General features: G+C 39.0%; 2 protein-coding genes across 3 annotated transcripts; both read right to left on the bottom strand.

The window, feature by feature from the left end:
• Nucleotides 1–253: 253 nt before the first annotated feature.
• fcer1g (Fc epsilon receptor IgFc epsilon receptor Ig) lies at nucleotides 254–4,042 on the bottom strand. Of its 2 annotated transcripts, none has more exons than XM_028429274.1 (5): nucleotides 3,828–4,042; nucleotides 1,847–1,938; nucleotides 1,260–1,307; nucleotides 659–682; nucleotides 254–545 (listed from the first exon to the last, which is right to left on the bottom strand). In XM_028429274.1, the coding sequence occupies exons 1-5, from the start codon at nucleotides 3,892–3,894 to the stop codon at nucleotides 492–494; spliced, it is 285 nt and encodes a 94-aa protein (XP_028285075.1). In that variant the 5' UTR covers nucleotides 3,895–4,042; the 3' UTR covers nucleotides 254–491. The 2 variants fall into 2 exon arrangements, with proteins under 2 accessions (XP_028285075.1, XP_028285077.1); XM_028429276.1 differs by having other exon boundaries at nucleotides 659–679; nucleotides 3,828–4,041.
• Nucleotides 4,043–4,219: 177 nt separating this feature from the next.
• On the bottom strand, nucleotides 4,220–9,774 carry ndufs2 (NADH:ubiquinone oxidoreductase core subunit S2). The gene is made up of 14 exons (XM_028429235.1): nucleotides 9,630–9,774; nucleotides 8,636–8,739; nucleotides 8,308–8,498; nucleotides 7,995–8,115; nucleotides 7,754–7,866; nucleotides 6,787–6,861; nucleotides 6,577–6,654; nucleotides 6,382–6,467; nucleotides 6,141–6,260; nucleotides 5,572–5,701; nucleotides 5,181–5,276; nucleotides 4,949–5,032; nucleotides 4,527–4,584; nucleotides 4,220–4,439 (listed from the first exon to the last, which is right to left on the bottom strand). The coding sequence occupies exons 1-14, from the start codon at nucleotides 9,734–9,736 to the stop codon at nucleotides 4,402–4,404; spliced, it is 1,401 nt and encodes a 466-aa protein (XP_028285036.1). The 5' UTR covers nucleotides 9,737–9,774; the 3' UTR covers nucleotides 4,220–4,401.
• Between the last annotated feature and the right edge of the window lie 764 nt (nucleotides 9,775–10,538).

Raw genomic sequence — 10,538 nt, 5'->3', positions numbered from 1 at the left:
GGAAATGACCCTTTGATTGACAAAAGTATTTTCAGTGCATCTGCAAAATTTAATTTAGGTTTCATTGAACAGCCTCATGAAGAAATCTACATGCCAGGGCCCAACAGGTAAGGAGCGCACCGCGGACACCGTCACTGCCACCCTGTGGCGTGTAGGAAACACTGCTCAGTAGACTCGTGACCAAATGTGTTTTTTTTTTTTACAGTGAACTGTCCCTTTAACTTTAAAAGCTACAAAATGATAACAAAGGAAATGAGAAAATCCATTTCTGTCTTTATTTATTACAACATAAAATGTCTCTGAAGCGTTACAGCATTAAATATTTCTAAAAAAGCTGCAAAATTGTCTTATACAACATGGGCAGAGCTTCACACAACTTCTCTCCTTCTGTCTCCTCCTTCATGTACAAAAATACAAAGTCAAAGCAGAGCAGGATACAATACTATAATTATTATAATTAATACAATCATAATATGCTTCGACCCCTCACATCACTTTTTCATTCCGATTGTCTCATAGGTGTCCTGAGCATGTGGAGCCAGACCCTGAGGAGGACAAGGAGACTATTAGTCTATATAATTAATTATTATTCAATAATAATCTTTATAATAATAAACCAAATAGCTTCCTTTATGTCAATCATAGTAACAAAACTCACCGTGTATATGCTCTCTTCTTTCTGCTAAGGAAGATGAGAGCAAAGTTAGAGACAGACTGAACAGGACAACACAACAACACATACTGTGTGATGCGCAGTTTGCGGCTAGTCATAAGAAATTAATAGAAACGTGGTAGTGAGAGAGGAAAGACTTTTTTTTGCACAGCTTTCAAACATGCAACAAGATGTGCAAACTCTCAATCCAAAAAGTCCTACTGCCCAGTCTCGGAAAAGAACAAAAAAAATGTATAATAGCTACGTTGGTCCAAATAGTTTCACAATAAAGGCTCAGGAAACATGAGACGCCTTGTTTTAAAGGGGGGGGGGGGGGGGGGGCTATTATTGGGGCAGGGCCCTTAAAATGAAGCTTTAAGTAGGTAATGTCTTTAATCTTATTAGTTTATTGGTAGTTACTGGCTAACACTGGCACAAATAGAAGGAAAAAGAAAAGGGTATGTTGTCACGTTGTAGTGGTCAACAAATGGAACACCCCACACAACCTCAGAACCTCAGTTTGATTATTTTTGAGATTCTTCGCACATACGTATTTTTAAAATATTTTTATTCTCATCACGTGTGTGCAGCGTGTGTGTAATCTGACCTGGTTTGGCTTTCCTTTCCCAGCATCAGCCTCTCTAGCATTCTTGATCTGTAGAGGACAACAGACAGTGTTAAGTTTAGAGGCAGATTCAGTCAGTATAAAGTCATCTCTATCTATCTATCTATCTATCTATCTATCTATCTATCTATCTATCTATCTATCTATCTATCTATATATATATATATATATATATATATATATATATATATATATAGATCTATATCTATATCTATATCTATCTATCTATCTATATATATATATATATATATATATATATATATATAGATATAGATATAGATATAGATATAGATATAGATATAGATCTATATCTATATATATATAAACTCCAGAATACAAATATACATTGTTTTTCTGTTGTCGCCATATTTGTAGTGAGTTTCGTAACTCATCTGTGTGTGCTCATTCTATTTCAAAATACTTGATGTCTAAAGCCATCACTGAGGTCATACTGAGAATTGTTTTTTTTTTATCCTTAACAGCACAAACATTTAAAAAAAAAAAAAAAACAGTTCCATGCCATGTGTGAGCGTGGGGCCTCTGCACAGACACATACGTCCCACACTAACCTTGATCCTGCAGTACAGAGCAGTCAGGATGATGCCGTACAGGAACAAGATGCCATCCAGCACGTAGCAGATCTGAGGCTCGGCCAGAGCAGCTGAGTAAAAAAAAAAAAAGGAATCATTTATTAGGAGCAAAAACCACCTTATTTAAAGAGAAAAGATAAAACGGCGTTTGACATGTTTTCCCAGCATGGTGATGACGTTTCCCTCCTCATTTGCAAAACAGCTTCATTTGCTAACAGAGCTGTCACCACTTCAGATTGTGACACCGGCAGCACCAGCAGCCATTATGTTAGAAACCAAACACTGCGTGTGTTTTTTTTTTTTAATGATCCCGCTGCTTTAAAGATCTTAGAATTTCCCATGTGCATGTACATTTATTGAGTGATAAGGAAATGAAATTTTTACTTATAATATCTAATTAAACTTTTTGAGAAGTTTTAGGATTACAATTAATAATTCTGTTATATGAAGAAATATTTGTTTCAGCTCATGATTTTTTCCACCATGTTATTATGTAACATAACAGTCACCACCTTTAGCTAATGCATTGCTCTAATTGGAGGCTCTTCCTCTTCTGGTGAACTACAACTAACTTTATCGACATACAAGAAAGTTAAGTGTGTAAAACTCAAATGGGGTTTGTACATTGCTGTGTGCCCGTAGGTTGGATATCCTTAAATTAAATTTCAATAAGCTTACATGATGGAAATTGTCATAGTATTTTTTTTCCTATGGTGAGGTCTATACTGTGACCATTTCTCTATTATGAATTCCCCCGAATGACGACTGGCATCGACTGTACCTTCCTTCCCACTTTCTTTGCTCCCTCAGAATTTCACAGAAATGAATCACTTCCCTAAAATCTGTGACCACATGCGTGTTTACCAGAGAATGAGTCTGTAAAGTGGCCGTGGAGAGGGTCAGCATCCTATGTGACACTGACATGTTGTGTGTGTGTGCTGTGCTATCTCTGTATCTCTTTGGTTTCCGCAACTCACAATCACTGGGGGTTTAAAGGAAACTGCACAAGACACCCAAAATAACTGATCATCAGATACTGATGTGTGAGTAATATGTGTGTCCCAACACGTTCACACGTTTACTGATAATTTAACTTCTAACATAAAAAGAAGAAGAAGAAGAGCCTACTTTGCTTCTTCTTTCAAACTGTTTTTCACCACTGTGCCTCACACTGCAGGCTACAGATGCTTCAAATAGGTCACAGCCTGTTGTGGTTTAAAATAAAACTGAAATATACTAATTATTTTCTTTAAAAAAATTCATTTTTATTGTATTAACTAGTAAAAATGTTGCATTTTCAGACCACCACTGCAAAATATTTAGTTACTTTACACTGAAAGAAGTAAAGGCAGTAAGTTAAATTGAAAAAAATGACTTCAGCTGTAGAGGAGTTTCTCTGTAAATAGTATACTTTCCTTTCGTTTTTCTATTAATCCACTTAAACTTATAAATACAAATGTAAGTGTTTTTCATTGTTCCTTATTTCATTTCACTTTTAAGCTGCTCCTTCACCAAGAGTTGTGTATGCTATTCCTGTTGTGGCCATTCTTATATGGACGAAATATAGCATAAACTTGGGCAGGGCGTGAACCGGTGCTGATGGATTGAGTTCAATAGGTGCCACTTTCTCTTTAAACAGAAACTGTAATACAACAACCACATTTCTGCTGCTGTAAAGGAGGCTAAATGTCAGGAAACGTCACTGTGCTTTATAAAGATGTGCCCATCTGCTGACATGAATATATAGTCACGGGTAGCCTGTTAGACGCAGCACACAATTTATCACATGCACAGAATCTTTACATGTGTTAACCATCCACATCACTTCAGGAATACAGTATCTGACTTCAATATTTACATGTAAACACATCATCTTCCTGGTCACTATGAGGCCTATAGACATTAAACCACACTTAAAACCAACATATTTACATTCAGGTTTGGTGTTGTTCTAACTCACCAGCTCTTCCAAAACTCATCCACAGAGAGATCGCCACCAGCAGCGGGTTACTGCCCCACACAGCCATGGTTAACAACAGGCTCAACACGGACAACTGGGCGCCTTCAGCCGTCAGCAAACAGCAAAAAGGTTTTTTTTTTCCTCCTCTCTTCTGCGTTCTGGTGAAGACTCGAGTATTGCAAACCTCAGAGCTCAGAGGGGAAGTTGTGGTCTGAGCTCTAAGTCCATTTGTTTTAGATCTGATCAGACCACTCCCCCTTTTTTAACACCAAACCGGAGGAAAGACGTACAAGTGAGGCTTTGGTGTCTGCTCTCAACTTTAATACTTTATTTCTCAAGGAAATAAGGCATTTGAAAACAGACTTAAAAAAAATACAATACATGTGGTCGCATTACTTTTGAGTCATAAAATATTTATTAGGATTATTTGGGCATTGTACAGCAACAATTATAAGTGAAGGCGTCTGTCGAAAACCTCACTACAGTGAATAGAGAACAGGAAAAGAACCTGTCTTAACAGATGAGTGAAGAGAGAATCTCCTTTTCAGAGATCCAACACATTAGCAGCTTTACGCTAGCGGTCGACTTCGCCAAACACTATGTCCTGTGTACCTGTCAGCACAAGAAGAAGAGCGATAATGAAGAAACTTTATACAGTAACAAACTTCTGCATCAAAATAATAGTAATGACACTCATACCAATAATGGCCACCACATCAGCTAACATGTGTCCTTGAGCCATTTTATCCAGACCAGCCTAAAGAGAAGCAAACAATGAGGGTAAGATGCTACCACAGTGAGTTAATGTGAAAGTTAGAATTCATGAGATTATTGCCTGAAGTTAATGCAGATAGTTTGTTTATGCAACTTTAAAGACATTTTTAGCCGTGTAGAGTGAAATTCAAATGACTACACTAATCTGTGGTTCATGTACCCATGAGCTAAGAGATGAGCAGGAAGGAGGGAGAGCAGTGTGTCTGTGTGCTTTTAAAATGGTTCTATAATGCTTTATAAAATGTACTTAATGAAGTAAAAGTAGCCTCAAGGACAAGCCGTTAAACAAGCTGAATAATTGATACCCGGTGTCTTTAATATTTCACTGTGAAGTTTTAAGTACGCACCAAGTGGGCAAATCCAGGAGCTTTGATCTTGCAGCGATAGGGTCTGCTGGAACCGTCTGATACCAAATAAACACCAAACTCTCCCTGCAAGCCACACACACAAATACACTCCAGTAAGCATGTTACATCATAACAAACTATTAATTCAGGACCCAAAAAAAAAACATGTAGGCAACAACAAACTTACAAAAGGCACCAAACAGCATAATACACACAATGTGAGTGGTCTCACCTTGGGTGCCTCTACAGCTGTGTACGTAGACCCTGGAGGCACCTGGTAGCCCTCTGTGTACAGTTTAAAGTGGTGGATCAGAGACTCCATGGACATCTAGCAAAGAGGAGGAACATGGAATATGAAGTTGCTTTGTTCAACAAAATGTACCACTAAAAGTTGACAGGAAATTGAGTTGATCTGAGGTCCTGAGGGCAGCAAAATTAAATTGCGTTTTACACCAGAAGTGACCTAATTCTGCAGTGGGGAAAGTGTGAAGACGAATTAGTGACACGTCAGTAATGTAATTACCACACAGCAGTGCTAAAATGCAGGGAAATCTCATGAAGCAAAATATTTTCATGTTTTAGCAGCCTGCAGGTGTCAAACAGTTCTTCGTTTCTCAGCTCACCTTCATCTCAGACCTCTTGGGTGGGGCCACTTTTGCATCATCCACCTTAATCTCACCCTCGGGCATCTTGTTGAGGGCCTGGTGCATGATCCGCAGGGACTGCCTCATCTCCTCCACTCTGCACAGATACCTGGACGACACACGCACAGACAGAGAAAGCAGTAAGCTACAGATTCTACATCCCTGCTTTACAATCAGCGCTCACATCTAGACAGATGGTGTAGTGTGAGCTTCACATGATCAGAGGTCAGTGCATCTACACAGGAGGAGCTGCAACTCAGCTCAAAGCCAATGTGCACAATCGCTAAGCATCAACACAGCTGGACTGAGAACAACAGAGTGTGTGTGTGTGTGTGCCGCATGCTGATGTTTTGTATGTGCTTCTAATTTGTCCTGTGACAAAATCTTACAAACTTCGATGCACGCGCCACACGTATGATGTTTCCTTTGATTAACCAAAATGATCAAGAGAGGAAATGATCAAGTTGCTGCTTGTGTGCAGCAAAGTCAGTGAAACAAGGGCAGAAAAATAGAACTAAAGTCAACATTAAATAATAAACATCTGTTACCTGTCATAGCAGTCTCCATTGGATCCGATAGGAACGTCAAACTCCACCTCATCATACTTGTCGTATGGCTGAGACTTCCTCAAGTCCCACTTGATTCCAGAGCCTCGCAGCATCACTCCACTGAGAGTGGGATGAGGAGGGAGGTGACACACAGGTTTTATTAGAATCAAACAAATATTTCCTTCTTCCATCTAATATTACAATTATTCCACAGCAGTGTACAATTGTAATCGTGGTCTACCTGAAGCCGTAGTTGAGAGCCTCCTCAGCAGAAACAATCCCAATATCCACAGTACGATTCTTCCAGATCCGATTGTTGGTCAGCATCTGTATATGAAGGAAGAAAAACAAACTGCTTTTACTGAAATAATCATCTGTAACACCATCATGTGTAGACGTTCTGAAGATTTTAAAAGTAAAACATGGGGTCATTTACCTCTTCTACTTCATCAATTCGAATAGAGAAATTCTTGCACCACTCATAGATGTCATCCATCAAGCCAAGGGGCAAATCCTGGAACACATTCATGTGTTTACTAATCACAAAAACTCAAACAAAAAGTACATTTATTGTCATCGCAGCAAAGTTTGTCTTTTATGAATACATATTGTAAACAATACAGGTGAATTCTGTGAAGTGTCCTACCTGATGAACACCGCCGGGCCTGATGTATGCAGCGTGCATTCTGGCTCCAGACACTCGCTCATAAAACTCAAACATCTGAGAAGAAACAAACACAAAGCTTAAAGCAATGGAGTATTTCAGCCTCCAAACTGTGCTCTAAAATCACTCTGATGGAACATCAATTCACAATACATCAAATCACACCTCTGTCTTGCTCGAGAGCATCTGTATCACCTGCACTGGCACTAGGAACATTTTTCTACTTTACAGAAGCAAAGTTCAATGTCTAGCTGAAGCAGCAAATAAACCGCAGCAAGTGTTGAAATGAACGGGGAGTCCATACGTTAAATCCACTCTGTCATATATTTGACACCGACACTGTGTATTGAGCATGCGCACATCCCATAGGTACGATGTCTGTTGGAGTCCACACAGAGCGCAAACACATTCAGTGGAATAATTTACAGAAAGTAAAGTTGATGTCTGAGGAGACGAAGAAAAGCAACGGCGAGCACAATAAAGAAAGGGCTTGAACAAGGATTAATGTCGACCTCGCTTCAACTCGCTGACAAGAGCTGAAAGACAAGGATGACATGTTTGAGCACACAGCTCCAGCTTTGAAGGAGTTTGCGGGCTGTGCTTGGCTGCTCGTCAACAAATATGTGTGTAGAAACATTTTACGACAGTTGTAGCAGAATATAGTGTTCAGACTGTATGTGGACCCTGTGAACAGTTCCTCCAAAAACTTAAAACAACAACACTATTCTGTACTTGCTTTTTATTTGTAGGTTTAAATCTTAGAGTTTATCAGTGTTCACAGATAGGTGTCCTACCCTTTGGCTTCAGTATATTTCTCTACGGGCATCCTTGTCACAGTACACAGAAAAACTATAAGTCCCCCTCATTAATTAAAAAAAAAAGTAGCACATCAAGCATTTTGGCTAATCCACCAAGATGCTAGATGCCAAGGATTGACCACAACACTGACCTTCTCTCTCTCCTCAAACATCCAAAAGAAGGGTGTCATGGCGCCGATGTCAAGGGCGTGTGTGGTGATAGCCATGATGTGGTTCAAAATACGAGTCATCTCTCCATACAGGACTAGAAACAACACAAAACATCCAGCCATTCAGATCTGACCACTCATACATATGTACATCATTAGTAACTACATAACACTAGTACTGATTATAGTGCTCGGGTCATATTTGATCATTAGTATTCAGTACCTCTAATCCACTGTGCACGGGGTGGAGCTTGGATGTTGAGCAGCTTCTCCACAGCCAGAGAGTAGGCTTCCTCATTACACATCATGGACACGTAGTCCAGACGGTCAAAGTAGGGCAGAGCCTAAAGCAGGAAGAAAAAGACCCTTTTAACTTTAATTTCATCAATCAAAGGGCAATTTACTTTAAACTGTACAGACAAACAGCATCATGTTGTTTTTAATACACAGCTGCTTTTTCCTTTGCCTGGTCCAGGCGGCTGAAGAGCAGTGATGATAAACCGTATTAACACAAAGTTATCCAACAGCTTCAGTACCTGCAGGTAGGTCTTGTACTCAATTAGCTTTTCAGTGCCACGGTGAAGTAGGCCAATGTGTGGGTCGCATTTTCTGACAGACTCTCCACTCAGCTCCATCACTAAACGCAGCACACCATGAGCTGCGGGATGCTGGGGGCCAAAGTTAATCGTCAGGTTGGACACATCCTTTTCTGCAGGAGGGTCTTTGTCTGAAAGAGGAAGAACATTATATAGAAACATTTGATATTAGAATGTTGTGAACTTCCCATAGTTTTGCTAATGCAAAGTTCCCTAGAACAAATTAGATAACAGAGAGTAGCATTAATAATGCGACTATGGAAGGTACCATTCCATGGGGGTGGTGTCCATTTCTCATTGATGGCAGTGGGGTACATCACTGCCCCAGCATAGTGCTCCGTCCACTCCACATCTGGCTGCCATTGTTTTTGCCTACAAGAAAGAAGAATATATTATTAGGGTAAAAAAAAGAGGCCAGTTTCCACAGACCCAAAGTGAAACAATATAATTCCAGTGCAGATGAGTGGCGCCTTTCAGACTACCTGTGTGTTACCTAAATTAACACTCTTAATCTTATTTTGGTGAGGTTGTTATTTGGAAGGTTGATCCTACTGGATTACAACCTGACCTGAAAACTGATTACCAAATCAGACTGAGGATGTCTGTAGTAGAAGTCGTGCTAATAAAACAAGTGCAACACTGCAAACCGCGTTAGCGTTACGATTTCGGTAACAGGTCAAACTTAAACGTTTGGAGTAGCCAACCTTTACATCGGTTTGCAACATAACAGTGGTCATGTTAGAAATGTCTGTTTTGTTTTTGAATAACGTCCTCCCTATTTTCATTTACAAAATCAATGAACTATCAATATGGGATGGTGGCAGACACCGTTAGCGCCTTCTCACTGGCAAATTTACATTGGGATTTTACATGCCAACACACGCAACTAATTAGGATTTAGTATAAAATATTGTACTTTACACTGAAAGACAATGTCAGTGATAAACACTTGCACACGATGGCAACTATTCTGCAGCTAAGGTAACGACAACCCAACAAGAAAGCTAATCTATACTACAATGTTTACGAGCTGGTATTAAAAGCGCTACTGTTATTGTTATATACCTAAACGATGTTTCAATCACAAATACAATTTTTAGCTGGTGATACGTACGATCTTTATGCGACAACGTCGGCTTATTTAGCATTACGCTGCTAACATTAGCCTATCGGCAATGCATATTTATGTAGGGCTCACGCTAAGACAGCCAACAAAACAAAAGTCACAACAGGCACCCCGTTTTGTCTATTTGTTTTCATACCTGTTCTGCAGGACCGTGCAGCCAGGGCTCAGCAAACTATTGTTTAAAATTAATTTTGTTGAAGGACGTCCTAGTTTAGTAAGCGACCTCAACATTGTGGCAGCCATCTTGGCTGTCAGACAACCTCCGGCCAATGACGTAGGGGAGTTTCTTCTTTTGTCCTTGTAGAGGGCTCCTGAGGCGGAGAGAGCACGTGTCTGCCACCTATTGGTGGAAATGTCACAAACTCAACGTTATGTGAAATATTTATGTATTTATTATAAAAATGACAGCATGAAAACAATAGATTTGTATGTAAATGTATTAACATTTAGCAGGTTAGTAATTTGACAAAGTAAAATTTTATTAAGGTTCAAATTAAAAAGTATACTTGTATTATTTGTATTCTAAGCATAATTATTAAAGAATGTTCTTGAAGAAAATCCTTGTACTTACAGAGGCACCGCTTTTCATTGTATTTTTACGTGGGCATTACAGGGTCCTATAAATCATGTTTAAAAAGATACTTTTAATATATTTTACATTGCTGCGTGTATGCATTATATTCTTCCATCACCAACATTTTAAGCTTTTTTAAAGATGACACACTACATTTTATAAAAAACAGTGCTTTTATTTATGTAATACTGTGGAAAAATAATTACATACCATTTTTAAAAAATATTGAAGATAATGAAATTAAAAAATGAGAGTTTGATAACGTTCGTTGTACATCTTTTGAACAGTTTTTTCTGCTACGAAGAACAGTACAATAAGATAAACATTGGGTTTTTCTAAATTCAAAGACACAATAATACAGGATACAGTCCTACCAGAGGTATAAAAGTACTGTAACAGGATTGTGAGAGAAATGATATGGACATATACTTGAAACACACACCCGCACACTTAGACAGACATGCACACACA

This window comes from Parambassis ranga, chromosome 18 (assembly GCF_900634625.1).
Source record: "Parambassis ranga chromosome 18, fParRan2.1, whole genome shotgun sequence".
NCBI lineage: Eukaryota > Metazoa > Chordata > Actinopteri > Ambassidae > Parambassis > Parambassis ranga.
The sequence above is the reverse complement of the archived record's forward strand: the minus strand, read 5'-3'. Positions and strand labels throughout refer to the sequence as shown.